The sequence below is a fragment of the Peromyscus eremicus genome, chromosome 1, assembly GCF_949786415.1.
Source record: "Peromyscus eremicus chromosome 1, PerEre_H2_v1, whole genome shotgun sequence".
NCBI lineage: Eukaryota > Metazoa > Chordata > Mammalia > Rodentia > Cricetidae > Peromyscus > Peromyscus eremicus.
Window position 1 is genome coordinate 69,800,477 of NC_081416.1, and position 21,798 is coordinate 69,822,274.

General features: G+C 39.1%; 1 protein-coding gene across 4 annotated transcripts in view; it reads left to right on the forward strand.

The window, feature by feature from the left end:
* Positions 1-21,798, forward strand: part of Eef1akmt2 (EEF1A lysine methyltransferase 2) — an 82,872-nt gene that overhangs the window by 12,322 nt on the left and 48,752 nt on the right. For 2 of the 4 annotated variants that reach the window (XR_009379799.1, XR_009379798.1), the window contains exons 4-6: positions 7,764-7,871; positions 12,402-12,618; positions 17,276-17,460. Coding sequence is in view for 1 of the 4 variants with exons in the window: in XM_059265386.1 (XP_059121369.1) it covers positions 7,764-7,871; positions 12,402-12,618; positions 17,276-17,370 (420 nt within the window). In the remaining 3 variants the exon portion in view is untranslated. Of the gene's footprint in view, positions 1-7,763; positions 7,872-12,401; positions 12,619-17,275; positions 17,708-21,798 lie in introns of those variants that run through there. The other 2 variants (XR_009379801.1, XM_059265386.1) reach the window with 2 other exon arrangements.

The window sequence follows — 21,798 nt, forward strand, 5'->3', positions numbered from 1 at the left end:
TCCCAAACTCTACCTAATGTTTGGCTGTGGGTCTCTGCATCTGCCTCCATCAGTTGCTGGATGATGGCCTCTCTGATGGCCAGGCAGCAATCTGGTCACAGGAGATGGACAGTTCAGGCTACTTATCCACTATTGCTAGGGTCCTCCCCATGGACTCCTGGAAGATTCCCCGTGCCAGGCTTCCACCCAGCCCCGAAATGCACCCTCTAGTAGTCCCCCTCAGCACTCTCCCACTCCGTGGCCCCTAACCTGATCACTCTTGTTCTCATCCCCACCTGCCCTCAGTCCACTCACAAAATCTCTTTTATTTCCCTTTCCTAGGGAGATCTGTCTCCACCTTATTTTTTAAAAAAGTTTCTATCATTTATTGTGTGTATGTGTGCTTGTGTTTGTGTATAATGTCTTTTAGGGCGTGCATGTGGAGGTCAGAGGACAACTTTGTGGAGTTAGTTGGCTCTGAGGATCAAATTCAGCTTGTCGCCCTCTCTACCTTGTTTTTTTGAGATACTCTCTCACCTGGAGCTTGCTGATTCATCTACTGTCTGGCTCTGGGGATCCTCTTATCTCTTCGTTCCCAGTGCTGGAGCATAGGTGTGTGATACTGTACCTTGCTTTTACATGACTGTTGGATATTGAACTCAGATTTTCATGATTGTATAACAAACATTGTACCAATTGAGACATCTGTCTCTTTAGAGCCCTATGTTTCTAGTGTCGAGCTTTTGTTTGTTTGAACAAGGTTTCCATGAAATTGCTAGTAGCCAGATGTAATTTCTAGCCAAAAGTCCACATCTTTAAGATTTATTTTATTATTATGTATATAGTGTTCTGCCTGAATGTATGTCTGCAGGCCAGAATAGGGTACCAGATCTCGCTCTGTAGACCAGGCTGGCCTCAAACTCACAAAGATCCGCTTGGCTCTGCCTCCCAAGTGCTAGGATTAAAGGCGTGTGCCACCACCACCCGGCTTGGATTTTTTTTTTTTTTCAAGTCAAGGTCTCACTATGTAGCTCTGGCTGTCCTGGAATTCTGTAGACCAGGCTGGCCTCAAACTCAGAGAGGTCCTACCTGCCTCTGCTTGCCAAGTGCTAGGATTAAACATACACCATCGCCTCCTGTCGTGCTTTATTTTTTGTTTTTTGAGAAGGGTCTTGCTTTTATAGCTTAGACCAGAGCTTAATAAGTAGCCTGGACTTTATGACAATTCTCCTGCCTCAGATTCCTGAACACTGGATTACAAGCAGGAGTCATCTGGGTTCTTTGATTTGCTTTACTTTTTTTTAAAAAAGATCTTAGGGTAGGAGTTTAGATTATTATTATTATTATTATTATTATTATTATTATTATTATTTACTTTCATTTATTTTATGTGTATAAGTGTTTTGTCTGCATATATTTCTGTGCATCATGTGCCCAAGGAAGTCATAGAGGGCAGCAGATCTTCTAGAACTGCTTGTATGGGTGCTGGGGATTGAACAAGGATCCTCTGCAAGAGCATCAAGTGCTCTCAACTTTTGAGCCATCTGTCCGTCCTTGGAAGTTTAGATTACTGACTCAAGACTTCCACTATACTCAGTAAAGGCGATAAATGCTGTGAGCTTATCTATAAGCAGATGCTGGCATGGATGTAGGAAAAGGGGACAATTTTGATGTTGTGTTTGTTTTCCTCATGCAGGGTATTTTTTATTTTTTTTTAATTATCAATTTAGAATTTTCTTGTTTCATTTCTAAATACTGCATGTTTTTCTATTACCTTATCGTTAGAGATTTGTAGTCATAATGCATTTATTAGCAGAGAACATATTTTGTGGACTTCAGTGCTTTTAAATTGGTTTTAGTTTGTTTTATATCCTCCAGCATGTACCCTGTTTGTGTGATATGCACTTGAGAGTGTGTATTGCAGTTAGTAGACTGTTCTATAAATGTTAAATACATCTAGTTTTTTGGTGGTATTTAGTTCTGTATTTTTTGCTGATTTCTACTATTTCTATCAGTTACTGAAACAGGAGTGTACAACCATCGTTGTGGACTTAGATTTTCTTTGATTTTGTCAGTTTTTGTTATATGAACTAAGTTCTACTAGGAGAATATACAAGATTTGTATTTTTGTGAATGAACTGATGAACTGACTTATTACTGTGTAATGTTTCTTTTCTTTCTTTCTTTTTTTTGGTGGTGGTGGGGGGACATTTAGAGACAAGGTTTTCCTGTGTAGCCCTGGCTGTCCTGGAACTAGCATTATAGACCAGGTTGGGCTTGAACTCAGGGATCTGCCTGCCTCTGCCACCCAAGTGCTGGTATTAAAGGCGTGCGCCACCATGCCTGGCATAATGTACCTTTTTAGTTTTTGTAGTATAGTTTGCTTTGAGTTTTACTTTGGTATTAATAATAAGTTCATTTCAGCCATTTTACTTAAATTGAGATATAAATCATATACTCGAAAACTCACCCTTTAAATAAAGTATGTAGTTCTGTGCTATTTCATGTAGTCTAAATGTTGTGTAGCGATCATCAATGTTTTAAATTTAAAAACTCACTTCAGAAAGGAATCCTGTGCCCAAGAGCATTGACTCTGCATACTCCTTTTTTTCTTTAGTCTCTGGAAATCACTAATCTACTTGGAGAATTTGTCTTTTTTATTTTATTGTTGTTTTTAGAGATAGATTCTAATATATTCTGGCTGACCTGGTGCACTTACTACATAGCCCAGGCATTCTTGAACTTGCTGTGATCTTCCTGCCTTAGCCTCCCTCTCAAGTGTTGAAATTACAGATGTGTGCCACCATATTAGCTGGTTTGTCTGTTCTGGATATTTCATATGTGGCCTTTGTGTCGGGCTCTTTCCCTTGCATACTTTTTAAAAAGACCCATCAGCATTGTAGCATGTCAGGACTCATCCCCTTATGTGGCTGAATAATATTTCATTGTATGGCTATGTCACTGCTTGTTTATCCATTCATTGATGGATTTGAGTTTTTTTCTTCTTGCTTTACTATTGTAGAAAATTTGTGTATAGGTTTGTGTGGAAATAGAGTCTCATTCTTTTGGGTATTTACATAGGACTAGAATTGCAGAGTCAAATTGCTGGATGTAAGGAACCATTAGGTTGTTTTCTTCAGTGGCTGCTTTCTTATATTTCTACCAGCAGTAAATATGAGTTTAAACTTCTCCATATTCTCACCAGTAGGCACTCCCACGATGCCAGTGATGGGCCCTCCTCCTCCTGGGATGATGCCTGGAGGACCTGCTCCAGTAATGAGGCTACCTATGAGAGGACATATGCCCATGATGCCTGGGCCTCCAATGATGAGACCTCCTCTTGCTCTATGATGGTGCCTACTTGGCTTGGCCAGACAGAGTAGAAGGGCTCTTCATCAGTTTTTTATTTCTTGTTCTGTTTTACCAGAAAATCACAGTGCTGAACCTGAATGTCTTCTAAGCTCTATGACAAGGAAGGCTTCTCCCTTCCTAGCAGACAGAATAGTTTTGAAGGAGAAAAGTGGGATAAAAAAGTATAGTTTTCACTTGTATTGTGAAATATGAAAATAAAATTGTCAGCTGTTTTTAGTTAAAAAAAATCATAGAGATTTACCTGTCTCTTCCTTCTGAGTGCTGGGATCAAAGGTGTGCACTACCACATCTGATTCAAAGTATTTTTTATATTATATTTTTAAATGTTTGTGTATGTGTGTGTGTATGCATGCATGTACATGTATGTGTCAAGGTGCTTGTGTCCATGTTAGAACAGCCTTGGGTGTTTGTTCTCACTTTTCACCTTGATTGAGACAGGGTCTCTTCTCCGCTGCATACTCTGGGGATTGTCTTATCTTTACTTCTATCTTCCTCTAGATCAGTGGTTCTCACCCTTCCTGATGCTGCAACCCTTTAATACAGTTCATGTTGTGGTGGCCCCAACCATAAAATCATTGCATTGCTACTTCGTAACTGTAATTTTGCTACTGTTAAGAATCATAATGTAAATATCTGATATGCAGGATATCTGATATGTGACCCCCAAAAGGGTTGCGATCCACAGGTTGAGAACCACTGCTCTAGGACTACTGGGATTACAGATGCATCATATCCCATCTGGCTATTTGAGATTCATGTGGGCTCTGAGGTTCTGAACTCAGGTCTTCAACCCTTGTGCAGCAAGCACTTTACCAACTGAACCATCTCTCCAGCCTTGATTCTGAGATTTGGGTAAGTGAACTTAGCTGTTGGTATATATTTTCTTTTTCTTTTTGGTTTTTCAACACAGGATTTCTCCATGTAGCCCTGGCTGTCCTGGAACTCGCTCTGTAGACCAGGCCAACCTCAAACTCATGGAGATTTAATCCCACCATCTGCCTTTGCCTTCAAGTGGTAGGATTAAAGGTATGTAGTACCACCGCCCAGCTTGGTATATATTTTCCTATGTGTTATGTGATATCTTTTTGTTAACAACCACTGCTGATCTTTCCTTGCATTTTCTACATTTTTGACAGGTGGTTTTGCTACTAATCTTACATTGGTATTTTTCTTTGCTTATCTTCTGGCTCCCATTCTATATGACTCTGTCATCTGTATACCACCCTTGTTAGTCTTGGGAAGTAATCTGACTTCTTGTTCCTCTGTTCTTACTCCCTGGTGCTTTCGAGATTTTTCTCTTTTTAGTTTTCATCAGAAATACTATGATGTGGGTGGTTTTGTTATCATCTCAGTTTGCGTTGGCCGTGCTTGGGACCCTTTGTTCAGTATTGGAAAAATTTCAGTCATTTGCTATTTCTTACTCTTGCCCATTCTGGTTTCTTCTTCTCTGAATATCTATATCTGTAAATAGTTTACATCTCATATTCTGTGCATGTTAGATCTTTTTGTCATTCTGTTTTGAACAGGAATGTTTTCTTTACTAATTCTTTAAAATAAAAAAAAAAATGTTTGCACAAACTGGGCGTGGTGGCACATGCCTTTAATCCTAACACTCCAGAAGCAGAATCAGGTGAATCTCTTGAGTTCACTGCCACCCTTATTTATATAATGATTTCCAGGCCGGTCAGGGCTACACAGTGAAAGCCTGTCTTTAAAAAGTGTGTGTGTGTGTGTGTGTGTGTGTGTGTGTGTGTGTGTGTGTCTGTGTCTGTGTCTGTGTCTGTGTCTGTTTGTCTGTCTGTGTGTGTGCGCACATAGGTACACTTACATACTAAAATAAATACACATATATATCTATATATTTGCAGTATCTAATCCATCAAACTTACACTTGAGTTTCTTGGTTTAATTATTGTACATTGCAGTTCTGTTATTATTTTTTGGTTAGTTATTAAAATTCACAGTTCTAGCTGGGCAGTGGTGGCACACGCCTTTAATCCCAGCACTGAGAGGCAGGAGCAGGCAGATCTCCGTGAGTTTGAGGTCAGCCTGGTCTACAGAGTGAGTTCCAGGACAGGTTCCAAAGCTACACAGAGAAACCCTGTCATGAAACAAAACGAAACAACAAACAAACAAAATCACAATTTTTTTTTTTTTTTTTGTTTTTTCAAGACATGGTTTCTCTGTGTAGCTTTGTGCCTTTCCTGCATCTTGCTCTGTAGACCAGGCTGGCCTTGAACTCAGAGATCCGCCTGGCTCTGCCTCCCGAGTGCTGGGATTAAAGGCTTGCGCCGCCGCTGCCGCCACCTGGCAAAAATCACAATTCTCGGCCAAAAGTCTTTAATTTATTTTCATGACAGGGTTTCTCTGTGTAGCCCTGACTGTCCTGGACTCACTCTGTAGACCCGACTGGCCTCAAATTCAGAGATCCACCTGCCTTAGCCTCCTGAGTGCTGGGATTAAAGTTGTGTGCACCACTACCTGGTTGGGGCCTGTTTCTAACATCAGTTTCCTCCTTGGCTTTTTAATTGTATATTGTTTCTTAGAACGTCCATTTATTTTTCACTTTGGGGAATATATTCAGTGTAGGAACTGAATATGAAAAACACTGGTGATAGTTTGTGGTTCTAAGTGATTGTAATGGGACCCAAAAACAGCATAATTTTTATAAGTTGTACTGAAGAGTTGACAGGCATGATAGAAGGAACTGCCACAAGTCAGTAGAATCATCTTAGGTTTTCGGTCGCTTAGGGAAGGAATTATGAGAAATGAGAGGAAAATGAACGTCTCCATTGGTAAAGGTAGAGGCAGCTAAGAGGATAGGATAGTAGACTTTAGATCAAAAACAGGAATAAGAGCTGGAGAGATGGCTCAGTGGCTAAGAGCACTGACTGCTCTTCCAAAGGACCTGGGTTCAATACCCAGCACCCACAAGGCAGCTTACAACTATCTGTAACTTCAGTTCTGAGGGACACCCTCACACAGATATTCATGCAGGCAAACACCAATGCACATAATTTAAAAATAAATAATAATAATAATAAAAACAAATAAAGGTGAGTGTGGTGGTACTCGTGTAGTCCCTGTACAAATGAGGTAGAGTCAGGAGGATCCTAAGTAGGGGTAAGCTTAGGTGATAGAGAAAGTTGGAAGTCAGACTAGACTATCCAGTGAGAGACTGTCTCAAAAACAAGACATAAGGGAAAGCAAATGATCTGGAAAATAGCTGGTTTTGTGTGTCTCTTGAGTTTAGGTTGCACCTCAGTCACTTAGGGTTGAAAAGTGTTTTCAAAATACAATTATTTTTAAAAGTAAGTCTTTCATTGTAGGTTACATTTTTTTTTTTTGAGACCTCAGTCTCCCTGTGTAGCCTTGGCTGGCCTCAAACTCAGAATTCTTCCTGCCTCTGCCTCTCAGTTCTGGGATTAAAGACGTATACCACATGCCTGGCACTAGGTTAACTTTTTTTTTTTTTTCCCCCCCGAGACAGGGTTTCTCTGTGTAGCTTTGTGCCTTTCTTGGAACTCACTTGGTAGCCCAGGCTGGCCTCGAACTCACAGAGATCCTCCTGGCTCTGCCTCCCGAGTGCTGGGATTAAAGGTGTGCGCCACCACCGCCCGGCCCCTAGGTTAACTTTTGAAGAAAGTATCCATTTAGTGAATAGTGATGCCCACCAGAAGAATTTCAGACCATACCATATTTTGCAACCTTTGTTGTTTTCCTTTGAAATTCTTTTAGTATAATGAGCAGCATAATTAGGGGTGGGTAAAGAATGGCAGCCACCATACCTTTGCTATACATCTGAGGAGGATTTATTCCCAGTAGGTAGTAAACCCTCAAGGCCAGTGATCCCTCCGCAGTTCCTGCAGAAACTGGTACCTGCCTAGCCTACCTCACAGGCCTTTCACAGAGATCCAGTTGAATGTGTGAAATAGTTGAAAACGTGAAAAAGTACTATACAAATATAAGGTGACTTAATTATATGACTGGTAGAGAACTAAATAATTTATAATTTGCTGAAGGAAAACCAACTCACTACATATGCATTTAATTTATTCTTATAACTTAATTGGGTTAAGTAAAATGTGAGCTAAATTCATGTGTGAATTTGAGTATAGCAGCATCAGAAATTAATATTACATTGTCAGCCCAAGGGCTTGTACATTATTTTTGAGAAAATGAATTTCTTTTTGAAAAGAAATCATATATTACAAAAGCAGAAAATTGTCATAAATTTAAGCTTTTGGTTTCTATTTAGAGTACAATAAAATTTAAATGTGAATAATTGGATATTCTATAACATTTGATCTATGACAAAGTTAAAACAATTCTAGATTCAAGGAATATTATAGTTCATAAGCAAAACATTAAAAGATTCAAACTAAATTATGAAATTATTTCTCTGTCTCTAGGTGAAACATGGTTTCTCTAATATAACTGGGATTGATTATTCTCCTTCGGCAATTAAGCTTTCTGCAAGCATTTTAGAGAAAGAAGGGCTATCTAACATTAACTTGAAGGTAATTATTACTTATATTACTATAATATTTTAAATAACATTTTAAAATAAGCTGTAATGTTTAAATGTTTTTAAAGTATGTTAATCTGTTAACCTTTTTGAATTTGTAAATTAAGGATCAATTATAAATAATCTAAACTGAAACACTTAAAAGTAACTATTAAAAATTTAATCTAGTTAGTTTAGGGAAATTACTTTTTTTGTGTGTATTTACAAGGGGTCCTACTGTGTAACCCAGGCCAGCCTTGCTATCTCCTGCCTCAGTCTATATGGATTATATAGGCATGTACCACTGTGCTTTGTGGCAAAGTGTCTTCTTCATTGTGTATGTATATATGTGTGTGTTCATACAATACCGTCCATGTTTGCATAAACGTACACAGTACCTGACTCTGGATTAATCAGATCAAAAAGTTATAAATGCTGGGTGTCTCTAGTGCTGTTGTCTGTCTCAGGTTCTACTAGAACTGGAGGCTACAGCCACTTCAACTGTGATTATGGCAGGATTTGGTTGCCTCTATTTCTCAAAGGAAATGACTTATATTAAAAAAAAAATCTTACAAATGCATAGAATGTTATCATACCAAACACTGTTATTTAATTCTTTGTCCCACTTGGCTTTAATTATCAACTTGACATAGCCTAAAGTCATTAGAGATGAAAGCCTCAATTAAAGAATTGTCTAGATCATATTGGCCTGTGGGCATATCTTTGAGGACTGTCTTGATTATTAATTGACACAGGAAGGCCCGGCCCACTATGAGTGGCACCATCCATAACATTCCTGGGTTATATAAGGAAGTTACTAGCCAATCATCAGCCTGTGAGAAAGTCAGAAAGTGAAGCTAGCTTCAGGTTCCTGCCTTGAGTTCCTGCCCTGCCTTCCTGGCCTGGAAATGTAAGATAAAATAAGTTTTTTCCTTTCCAGAGTTGCTTTTGGTCTGGATGTTTTCTCACAGCAACAGAAGGCAATTAGAACACCTAAAACCCAAGGAGTCAACCTTGTTTCTTTTTTCTTTCAATCATTTTACCTCACCACTCTCATGCTACAAAATAGAGTGATCTAAAACAAAAATTGGCTTATCACTTTTTTTTTTCTGTTTGTTTATTTTTTATTTTTTTTAGTCAGAGTTTCTCTGTGTAGGTCTGGCTGTTCTGGAACTCTCTTTGTAGACCAGGCTTACCACAAAATTAGAGATCCACTTGCTCTGCCTCCTGAGTGCTGGGGTTAAAGAGTGCACAACCAAGCCCATCTCAGGATGCTTTTTTTTTTTTTTTTTAATAACAAAAGATTTATCTTCTAGTCACTCACAGTCTTACTACTGTTTTCTTTTTTTTTCCCTCAAGATTAGGAGTGAGTCCTTTTGTAGTGTAGTATGGCCTAAGACTTGTGAATCCCACTGCCTTTACTTTTTGAAGGCAGAACTATAGATATGCACCATTTTGGGTGGCTCATGGTTTTTTGTTTTGTTTTGTGCTACTGAGACAGAATCTTCTGTAGTTTAGGCTAGCTTCTAGCATGCTATGTAGCTGAACTTCTGGTCTTCTGTAACTCTGCTTTCCCAAGTGCTGGACTTATAGGCATGTATCACCATGCTCAGCTTTTTCTCGTGTATTTATTGTGTGTGTGGTGGGCGGATACATGTGCCATAGTGCACAGTGGAGGGTCTCTTTCCATCATGTGGGCTCCAGGGATTGAACTCAGTTGGGTTTGGTGGCAAGTGCCTTTATCTACTGAGCTCAGGCTCTATTTTTATTTTATTTAAGATTTACTTATTTTTATGTGTATTAATGTTTTGCCTGGGAAGACCAAAAGAGGGCTGCAGACCCCCTACATCTTGGGTTACAGGTGATTGTAAACTGCCATGTAGGTGCTGAGAACTGAACCTGGAGCCACTGAAGAGCAGCCAGTGCTCTTAACTGGTGAGCCATCTCTCCAGCCCCATTTTTTGTTTTCTTAATAACACTTTATCTAAAATATGTTTTAAAAGGTATTTCATGGTATACCATTATTAAGCATTTGTAATTTTTTTTTTTTTTTTTTTTTTTTTTTTTTTTTTGAGACAGGGTTTCTCTGTGTAGCTTTGCGCCTTTCCTGGAGCTCGCTCTGTAGCCCAGGCTGGCCTAAAACTCACAGAGATCCACCTGGCTCTGCCTCCCGAGTGCTGGGATTAAAGGCGAGTGCCGCCGCCACCACCCAGCTGTAATTTGTTTTTTAAAATTTAAATTGCATTTATTTATTTTTCTATATGTACTTGTATAGACATACATGTGTTCATGGATTGGGATCAGAGGACAACTTGCTGGAGTTGGTTCTTTCCTTTCATCATGTGGATTTCAGGGCTCAAACTTAGGTTTGGTGGCAAGCCTTTACCTGCTGAGCCATCTTGCTGGCCCTATCTGAAATAGTATTATTATCATCTATACATGTGTAGGTCAGAGGACACTGGTGGGAGTTGGTTCTTGATGTCATGTCAGTTCTAAAGATCAACTCAGATTGTATAGTTTGGTGACAAAGGCTTTTACCCACTGAGTCTGAACCTTGAAATACTACAAAGTTTTAAAAAATTACATGTCTCTGTGTGAGTATGTGCATGTGAGTGCAGGTACCTGTGGAGGCCAGAAGCGTTGGATCTTGGAGCTCAAGCTCCAGGCATTTATGAGCCACCCGATATGGGTCCTTTACAAGAGCAGTATGTGTTCCTAACTACTGAGCTATCTCTGTAGCTCCTTGAAATATTTTCTTAAGTTTATGTTTTAGTTAGCTTTTTGTTGCTATGACTGAATAACATAGACTGAATAACATATATAAAGCATAGAAGTTTATTTAAGCCCACAGTTCTAGGCTAGAGAGTCCAGGATGATTCTTACATGAAGTGATGAGGGGCCTTCTTCATGCCTCATAGCAGAGCAGGTGAGCCAGAGAAACCTTGCTTTTATTATAAAACCAATCCCTCATTAGCCTGTTAATCTGTTGATGAAGAGAGAGGCCTCATGACACAATCACCTTCCGAGGATCTCTTCCAAATACTGTTAACATATGACTGTGTTTAGATTTCTAATGTGTGTATTCTGGAAGATGCTCTTAAACAGTAGCAGGTAGGCCAGGTGGTGGTGGCACACGCCTTTAATCCCAGCACTCGAGAGGCAGAGCCAGGCGTATCTCTGTGAGTTTGAGGCCAGCCTGGGCTACAGAGTGAGTTCCAGGAAAGGCGCAAAGCTACACAGAGAAACCCTGTCATGAAAAAAACCAAAACAAAAAACCAAAACAAAACAAAAAAACCAGTAGCAGCTTATTTGTTGTTTATTTCTCCCTTTATAAAACAAAAGGCTACTATATTAACACAGATTTCTTTACTCTTTCACTTACTGTTATATCCCGTATCTATAAGTACAGGTGTCATGAAATACCTTTGGAATACAAGAATGTTTTGTAGAGGTGTTTGGGGTGAGGATGTCCCCACAGAGTGAGCTCTTCATGGAGTCTTTATGTTGATTCAGATATGGTGAATTTTGTACTTTGGGTATGAGAACAGGAAAGGTTCCATCTGCAAATAGAAGGCCATGCGAATGTGTTGTGCTGGTTGGCACACACCTGCAGTTTCAGCAGATCTAGGAGAGCTTGTGCTACATGTGTGAGACCTTGTCACTAAAACAACAACAACAACAACAATAACAAAAGACGCACACATGCCAATGTATGCTATTCATTTTGAGGGTTGTTTTAGATACTTACTTTCATTTCTAAAATTGTATGAATGATGAGATCTCTGTGAGTTCAAGGCCAGTCTGGTCTACAAAATGTGTTTTAGGATAGCTAGAGCTGTTAAACAGAGAAACCCTATCTTGAACTCCCCAACGAAAACAACTTTAGAATTAAATTCATTAGTAAATTTTTGTATTATAAAATAGAGGCACATCACTGTTTCAAATTTTGCAGTCGTATTAGGTTGTTAAAAACAGGATGCTGATGAATTATTAAAAGCTGAAGTGCAGGACATTTACCAAGTTAAGTAATCATAGTTTAAATTGTCCTTTACTTTCTTAAGCTTCATGCCTTTTGTGATACCCATTAGTAGCTTTGTGAGCTGCTGAATCAAAACAAAGGAACTTTTGATAATTCTTCATTTACTTTAGGCCACTCAAGTGGGAGTGTAAGTCATAAGTCTTATTTGTAGTGACCTGGGTTCCAAATAAATTTTGTCATTTTGATAAATATGTTAAATATTTTCATAAGAATCAACTTTTTGTAAACTGGGCTTTCGAGCCAGTATTCCTGGCTTTGATTTGTTTCCAAATTTGTAGATATTTGAAATGTCCAGGAAACACTGTCAACCTCTCTTCTAATTTTGGCTTTAATGATCTCGGAAATAAAGCACATAAAAGTTAGCTATAAAATTGAAAATATGTTTATTATATGTAAAATGCCATCATAATGGGCTCTTTTATCTCTAACCTTTTACATGTTGTCACTTAAGTTATTTAAAGATTGTGTTAATTGTTCTCATATGGGCATTCATTTTTAATATAGGTAGAAGACTTTTTGAGTCTTTCCACAAAGCTGTCTGGATTTCATGTTTGTGTTGACAAAGGGACTTTCGATGCCATAAGTCTTAATCCTGACAATGCAGTTGAGAAGAGGAAGCAGTATGTGATGTCTCTCTCCAGGGTATTGGAAGTAAAAGGCTTTTTTCTAATAACCTCATGTAATTGGACCAAGGCAGAGTTGCTAGATGTGTTCAGTGAAGGTAACTGGTTGCACGGGTTTGAATGTGTACTTCCTTGGGTTTTTATACTTCTGCTTGGCTCCCCTGTTGGGTACTGTAATTTACATTTCTGGTGGTGGGAATTGCCTGCTTTTCTCCTGTGTTAATGACCTTAGTAATAACTTTGAACTGTGTATACAAAGCACAGAGAAGTAAATTGGTTGGGATCCAGAGGCCTTTTTAACATTTTTCCCAGAAATCCTGGCAGTTAAGTACTAAAATTTATGAGCTTGTAAAGATCAAGCTCTTTATTTAAGCAATGCAATCTTTTATTTAAGCTGTATGATCTGCTATCCCGAGACTCAGAGCACATGTGTTGTGCTTTTGACTTTAGTAAACTAATTTATTTGTGAATCTATACTCATGTAAATGGAAGTACAGGATGAATATTTTAGGTTTTTTTTTTTTTTTTTTTGGTTTTCTGAGACAGGGTTTGTCTGTGTAGCCTGGCTATCCTGGAACTCATTCTGTAGACCAGGCTGGCCTCAGACTCACAGAGATACATCTGCCTCTGCCTCCTGAGTGCTGGAATTAAAGGTGTGTACCACCACTGCCCGGCAAATGTTTTAATTTTATATGTAGTTTTATGGTTTGCTTTAGGGGTCATTTAAGTATTTAGGATTTGTCTTTTTGTTTCCAGTGTATATGGAGCAATTATTTTTAACATTGCACAAAAATGAAATGGAGAATTAATAATAGTTCTACATACTAATTTTTGAGGAAGTTCCCTTCTGCCTTTTTCGATGGTGGGGGTGGGGGAGGCAGTTTGAGGCAGGGTTTCTCTATGTAGGCCTAGGTATCCTGGAACTTGATCTGTAGACCAGGATGGTCTTGAACTTAAAGAGATCCATCTGCCACTGTTTCCCATGTGCTGGGATCAAAGGCATGTGCCACCACCACCTATCTCCTTCTGCGTTTTTCTATGCCAGACAGAATTTTTTTTTCTGCCCTATTAGACAAAGATAATATTAGTGCTATGTCTGCTAAAGGGGGGTTTTGTGAGCGTTGAGTACCTACCTATCTCTATTCATAGAGCGTTTGGAGTTTTCTAAGACTCTTTCCTGGCCACTTTTAAGAAGTAGTTTACTTCTAGTTTATCCATGTAGCACACAGGCATTCCTGGGAAAGTACTTTGAAATTTATGTGGTATTTGTTTACCTTTTCCTTAGAGTCTTTTTTCAGGGTTAGTACTAATTATTTTATAGAGGAATGGAAGGAATTTTCAGGATGAAGTATTAAGTAAATGATTATAGACTAAATATTTGGGTATATTTTGACCCCCACTCACAAGTTGATGAGAAATCAGCTACCTCAAGAGAGTTGACTGCACACTGTTTTCTGTAACCATGTTGCATCATATTGCATGACCTATCTTAGGTTTTGTTTTCTCTTGTTTAGTATTAAAGGACTAGGCAGAGAGAATGTGTCCTATGTCCTCTCGTGTACCATTCAGTGGCTTTGGCAGATTTTATAATGGAAAACCTGAAGCATTTATTGCTGAAAATGTGAACTTTTGGCTTCATTATAACTTCCAGAAAACAAGAATTGTATGTGATTTACTATCTGTTATTTTATGTTATTAGTTTTATTATCTTCCATGTTACATTTATTTTATTCAGAATGCAGTTGTGGCACATGCCTTTGGTCCTAGCACTTGGGAGACAGAGGCAGGCAGATCTTCGAGGCTAGCCTGGTCTGCAGAGCGAGTTCCAGGACAGCCAGGGCTACACAGAGAAACCCTGTCTCTCAAAAAAACATAAGGGAAAAAAAAAAAGGAACGGTTGGGTTCTATCAATAGTCCTTCTTTCCAGAGCTACAGTTTTAATAAATGCTAAGAGTTCTGCTGTGTGGGGCAAGTTCCTCTCCTGGTTCTTAAATACAGGTGTTCTCTTTTACCCTGGAACCAGCAGACAGAAACATGTTTGGCTGTCTCTGGTAATGAGGAACAGACTTTAGCCTGGAATACTATCCTTTACAATGTCAGTGTTTCTGAGAACTGTTGAGTAAACTCTATATTCAGTTTTAGAACTAAATAGAGAATTAAAACACGGAAAATGTTATAATAGGAGGTATTAAAGAAACAATTACATAGCATTAGAGACTTTTAGGATTGAGTTACTTAGAAAATGGTGCTTAGACTTATATGCAAGGCAGCAACAGAGTACTCGGCCCCATTTCACTGCTGATGGCCTCCCTGTTAGCTGCGCAGATTGGTGCCATAATCCATTGGCTTAGAATGAAGCTTGCCTCACAAGTCTTTTTTTTCATACATTGTATTTTGATCATGTTTCCTTCCCTCCCTCAATTCCTCCCAGATCCTTCCCACCTCTGTACCCAACTTTGTTCTTTTTCTCTTTAAAAACAAACAAAATCTAAAAGTAAAAAAGACACATAAGAAACACATACAACCCCCCAAAAAACAAACAAAAAACAACAAAACCCCACAAAAATGGAAATAAAAATAAACGAGCAAAAATGGTCAAACAGAGTGTAATGGAGACAGTCTACAAAAAAAACCACTGAATGTGTTTCGTGTTGGCCAATTACTTCTGCACATGGGGCTCGTCCTGAAGTGTGGTTAATATAGTGAGAGTCCATTGGAGAAAACTGAATTGTTTTCTTTGCCAGTGAGTGTCAACTACAGGTAGATTCTTGAGTGGGAGCCTGTGTCTACTTCCCTCTTAGTGCTGAGACCCTACCTGGCTTGAACCTGTTTAGGCTTGTGTGTGCTGCCATAGTTTCTGTGAGTTCAAGTGTCTCACCAGGCCTTAACGGTTCTTTCTTTTTTCCATATTTGAAATGAATTGTGCCGTTTTCCTCAGTAGTACTATTCATACAATGTAAATGGTACACACACACACCCCCCCCACCCCCCACCCCACCCCCTGGAGCTGAGGACCGAACCCAGGGCCTTGCGCTTGACTGAGCTAAATCCCCAACCCCCAATGTAAATATTTTTTTAAAGATACTTTTATTACAGTTTATTTAGCTGGGTGATGTATGTGGCAGTTAGAAGACAACCCATGGGAATCAGTTCTCTCCTTTCATTATGTGGGTCCTGGGGATCAAACTCAAGCCTAGTGTATTTGTTTAGTTGTTTAGAGACCTTTCAGCTTTGTTTTATCATTTTATTTTTATGGGCTTCAATTCCAGACCCAAGCCTTATATATAGGAGGCAAGTGTTGTACCACTGAAATACCCTGGTGGCTTTTTGTTAGTTAGTTAGTTTGTTTGTTTGAGACAGGGTTTCTCTTACAGCCCTGGCTAGAACTCACTATGTTGACCAAGCTGGCCTTGAGCAGTGGTGGCACACACCTTTAATCCCAGCACTGGGGAGGCAGAGGCTGGCGGGTCTGTAAAGCAAGTTTCAGGACAGCCAGAGCTACATAGTGAGAACTTACCTTGAAAAACAAAACCAAACCACCCCCCCCCCAAAAAAAAACCCCATAAAATAATGTATTTACAGCTTATTTTTATAGTTGAGGGAAACACTAGTTACTTTATTTGAATCTTTACAAAGTCATGTGGCAATTTTGCTATCTGTCATCTTTGAATAGAATTCAGGGTAATGGAAAAGGTTCCTTGAGCAAGTATATCTCTTACTTAGAGATGGGAAAGCTGAGACTTGAACCTAGGACACTGGGTTCTCAATGATCTTTTCTTTTAAAAGCATACTGTGCTCTGAAAGTTATAATTTCTTCCAAGACAGTTAGTAGTTCGTTTGGGTATTAATTTTTGTTTAATCTTTTTTTCTAAAAATTGTGATTAAAACACATGATTTTTAGTATTTTAACTGTTTTTAAGTGAACAATTCAGACTGGGCATGGCAGTGTATACCTTTAATCATAGTATTTGTTAGGTGGAGGCAGGAGGATCACGAGTTTAAAGGTCATCTTTGGCTATATAGAAAGCATAGGGCCAACCTCCGTTGTATGAGGCCCTGTCTCAGAAAAACCAAATACAGCTAAACCCATAGATAGATAATGAATTAAGTATGCAGTTCAGTAACTTCACCCATATTGTGATGTAGCCACAAGAAGTCTGTCTTCCAGAACTTCCTCATCATCTACAAATTCATTTTTACTTTAAGTAATTTAACCTTTCTGTATTACATGCCTTTATATTTCTGATGTGATTGAGTTCCTACATAGAAAGCCACATAAGCAGTTCTGGGCTGGGCTCCCAGCACTCCGGAGGCAGAGGCAGGCAGATCTCTGTGAGTTTGAAGCCAGCCTGGTCTACAAAGCGAGTTCCAAGATAGAGTCTAAAACTACACAGAGAAACCCTGTCTCAAAAAAACCAAAAAAGAAGAAGAAAAAGAAGTAGTGCTGGCGTATGGCAAAAATTGAGTGTGTCACAGCTGCTTCCTACTAAGGAGATGGAGAAATAGATAGAATAAGGGAGGTGGTGGGGAGGTAGTGGTGAGCAGGACCAGAGGAGATGGGGGCAAGACTTCCCGATTGTTTTTGGTTCTTTCTGTTCCCTGTTCATTTAAAAAAAATTTGGGGGGGTTGAGGTAGAAAATAAACCTGCAAAATTAAGTTCGGTCACCAGTATGAAATCACAGTTTTAGAAAGGATTTGAAAGAACATTGTTGTACAAAATATCTCTAACAGATATTTTAATTTTTGTTTTATAGGATTTGAATTTTTTGAAGAGCTGCCAACACCCAAGTTCAGCTTTGGAGGTAGATCTGGAAACACTGTAGCAGCTTTGGTTTTTCAAAAAAAGTGAGACTTCCTTGGACAAAGTCAGTTAGTTTTCTCAAGGAATTGTACAGCAAAGTAAACCTGATACAGAAGAAGCAAGTGCAAATAGTGCTTAGTAAGTACCCAGGCTTAGCAAATGGAAATAGTGCTTAGTAAGTACTAAGTGTGCACAGACTGAGTACAGATAATGGGGTGGTGGGAAACCACAAGAATGGGAATCAGCATTTAGATGTCAACTAAGAATAATGTAAAATCTTGTTTTGTATTTGACATATAAGTGTTTTTCTTGTGTTTTAAGGCAGTTTTCTGTAACTATTAAACAGTTGAAAGCCTCAAGGCAGTAAATGAATTTACAGAAAGCATCTATTCTTGGTTTTTTGTGCCTTGGTAAAAGTTGAATTGAAAATGGCTATTTATGAAAACTCAACCAAACTGTTTCAAGGCCAGAATAGTTAAAAGTTTTCTTCATGAGTTATAGGATATGAATTATGGTAAACAATGCCATTTTGTTGTTAGCTGGGAGAGCTCCCTGATTGTCATGTTATTAAGAACTCAGAGATCCACCTGTCTCTGCACACCCAGTGCTGAGATCAAAGGTGTGTGCCACCACACTGGTAACTCTGTCTTTATCCTGTGAGGGATAAATGTGTAGTTTAAGGAAAGAGAATTAAGACTATTTCTAAATGCTTAGCCCCATGTTAACTAATGATGTTATATTAAATCATTGAGTCCCCCTGGTATTTTCACAAAGAATTGCTTGTTTATATATAGGAGAGCTGCAGCCAAGAATGAAGACACTTTTTGCAAGGCCAGCTAGTACCAGGTGAAGCCAAGATTCTTTGTTGGGTCTGGCTGACTCTAGAATCCTTCTTCTAGCATAGTCTACCTCTCAGGTGCCACATATCTGTCTTTATAGCATCTAAGTCAGTGCTACATATAAAATCCAGGTGGGCACTTACTTTTAGGAGCATATAGCCCTTTGTTAGTGTTGATCAACAACAACTAACTGGCTAGTGATGGTCTGTGGACTTTGATAATAGTGAGTCAGCCACCTGAGTCTCATGACATCCATTATGACTCTTTACTATCTGTTTTGAAAGACTGTCCTTTACCAGGAACTGAATTTGAAGCAAGATATGACACACCTGTAATCTTAGCACTCAGGAGGCTGAAGGAGGAGGAACTGGAGTTAAAAGCTTGGGCTGCACAGTGAAACCTTTTCTCCAAAAACAGAAAAAAATGTTGAGGAAATTGCCATGTAAACATGAAGACCTGACTTCAGATCCCTAGCACCTGTGTAAAGTGCTGTGTGTAGCAGCATGTGCTTATAATCTCAGTGCTCCTGAGCAGAGACAAGAGGATTCCCTGAGCCTTGATGGCCAGGCAGCCTATCTGTGAATCAGTTAGCTCCAGGTTCACTGAGAACCCATCTCAAAAAAAGTTGAGAGCAATTGAGAAAGATAGCCTGTTGTTTTGCATTCAATACAGTGGCTACACCTTAAGCAATTGCTATCCCAGCTGGCAATTGCAACTCCAGCAGCAGTTTGGATGCTCCACAGCCAGGCAGGAATTCTGTTCCCTCAGGCACCAGCTCTGTCATGGCTGCTAAAGGAAACTATCTAAATCTCTATTTTTCTATAGAACTCAAGATTCAAAGGTTGAGGTGAAATCCTGCTAGCTCAGAATAGCAAGTAGCTAACCTCCTCTCCTTGTTCATGTCTCCTGAAAAAAGGCCATCCTTCTGCTCAGGCCACCATTAAAGAACCCTGGCTACACTTAGTTCCTTCCTACCACTTCCTGTCAGCTAGTTGCTGATGCAGCCTCCTGACCCCAGGTTAATTTTGTTTAATCAAACAAATGTGACACATCTTTGTATCGTTAACAAAGGCAGTAGAAACAGTTGTAACACACCTTTGCACAGTTAAAATAATATTCTACAAAATACCTAAAGACCTCTGGCTTCTACATACACATCCATGCGCAATGCATACATGTGCAAGCATACACACACAAAAGAAAAGTGAAAACTGAACTTGTCATTCATCTTTCTGTGGAACTCTGAGGGATGTACAGACAAGGTGCTCGATCTGAGAGCTGGTTTATCTGCAGGGCATTTATATATTGCAAAAGGTAAAGTGTATCTTTTATTTATATTTGATATTTAAGGAAACTCGAGTATTTGGGACAGTATTTTAGTATTGGAGTCTTAATGTAATTTTTTTAAAAAAAATTATGTAGCTTTTGGGTTGCTAGTTGTCTCAGCAGTTATGAGCACTCTGCTCCTGCAGAGGACCTGAGTTTTTACACAAAACCCACGTGGCTCACACCATCTGTTACTCCAGTTTGTAGGGATTCAATACCCTTTCTTCTAGCCTCCTTGGGCACCAGACAGGTGTGTAGTACATAGACGTTCATGTAGGCAAATACCTGCATACATAAAATAAATAAAATATTTTATAATTAAAATATTATATAAATTTTGATGATTTTCAGCTTTTTTGGGACTATTGTGTTTCAAACCCTTTTTTATGGTAAATATTCTTCTAGTCTTTAGCCTAGTCCAGCATTAGATGGTTTTTGTTCTGAGGCGATAGAGGAGGACAAGCCTGTAACTTAGGTCAGCATGACCATTAAAGCTACCACTTGTCTCTTCAAGATTTGGACTTTGAACAAAAATAATGATTTTGGAATAGCTTTTATTTTAGAATGCAAAATGTGAGAAATTACTTTAAAATATGTACAATTTAAGCTTTTCAGAAAATTGTGCTTTCTGAGATGTGGGATCTTTTTAGTATATCTGAACACATATATGCAAGTGCGTAGGCGTACACATGTGGAAGGCAAAGGGAGACTGAGAATCTTTTTGTGGTTATTTTTTTAGACAGGATCTCTCTACTTAGTCCTGGCTGTCCTGGAACTCACTATGTAGACCAGGCTTTGAACTCAGAGAGCTCTGCCTGCCCCTGCCTCTGGATCAGGTGCTGGGATTAAAGGCAGGTGCCACCACATCCAGCCCAAGTATCTCTCCTATCACTGCCTTATTTTGTCTTCCTTATTTCCTCGATTCAGGAACCTGAAGCTCCATGTTTGAGCTAGGTAGCTGGCCAGCAAGTTCCAAGGGCCTGCTGGTTTGCATCTGCCAGCTCTGGAGCTGTGGGCACGTGCAGCCACACCTGGCTTTACACAGGTGCTGGGGATTCCAGCTCATGTCCTCATGCTTGCACAGCATGCGTTTGTGTTCACTGAGCCCCTCCCTAGCCACAGTCTTACACTGTAGACACATACTGTTTTATAATATATTGAGGTGATTTTTTTCTTTAATAATAAAAGGTATTCCAAGTTTGTCTTCGGTTTCAAAAATAACGGTAATCAACATGGCAGGTTCCAATCCAGCTGGGACTACTTAGTGAGAGCTTGTCTAAAATCAATAATTAAATAGGTAGAAGTAAGTACTCTTAGACTTTTAAGTGGGTAAATTTGAAGTGTTATTAAGCATCAACCCAACAAATCACTTTCTGTGTGAGCAGGCTGAATCTGACTCACAGTTAGCCTGGGATATGTCTGTTGATATTGAGTCCCTTTGTGGGACATACTTGTTCTTTTTGCAAAGGTAGAGGCTTTTTCTTTTTTCTTTTTTCACTATGGAGCTGTTAATAAAGCTTAAAAAAAGGACTTGTCATTTTTTCTTAGCACTTTAATCTTGCTAGAAGTCAGCCCTTTAATGATTAAAGTCAGAATAAATAGAAATTAGTATTTTCAAATACTACCAAACTGTTAAAAGCCTGGTCACCAAATATCTCTAAGTTTATGAAATAAACTATAAACACTTTATTTTAAAGCTTAGTATTGTTAAACTCTGTTTTTTAAATTTTATTTATTTTTATTTAATGTGCATTGGTGTTTTGCCTGCATGTATGTCTATGTGAGGATGTCAGATCCCCTGGAACTGGAGTTATAGACAGCACCATGTGGGTGCTGGGAATTGAACCTGAATCCTTTCGAAGAACAGGCAACACTCTTAGCCACTGAGCCCCATCTCTCCAACTCCCGTATTGTTAACTCTTTTTTTTTGGGGGGGGGGGGGCGGGGTTCAAAACAGGGTTTTTCTGTGTATTTTGGTGCCTGTTCTGGATCTCGCTCTGTAGACCAGGCTGGCCTCGAATTCACAGAGATCTGCCTGGCTCTGCCTCCCTAGTGCTGGGATCAAAGGTGTGCACTACTGCCACTGGCTTTGTTAACTCATAAATATGTGGATACATGAATGAAATGATGCAGTTACAAAAAAAGGGCAGCACATGATGTAATGAGGACTATGGTCTGTGGGTAAGAAACTAGAATTGGAGCTTCATTTCATCAGAAGACATTTTGAGGAAACTTGTTTGAAATGCAAACAAGAACTGGGGCATTTTGCAGTGATGCTGCTATAGCACAACAGGCCATATCTGTAGGAAGC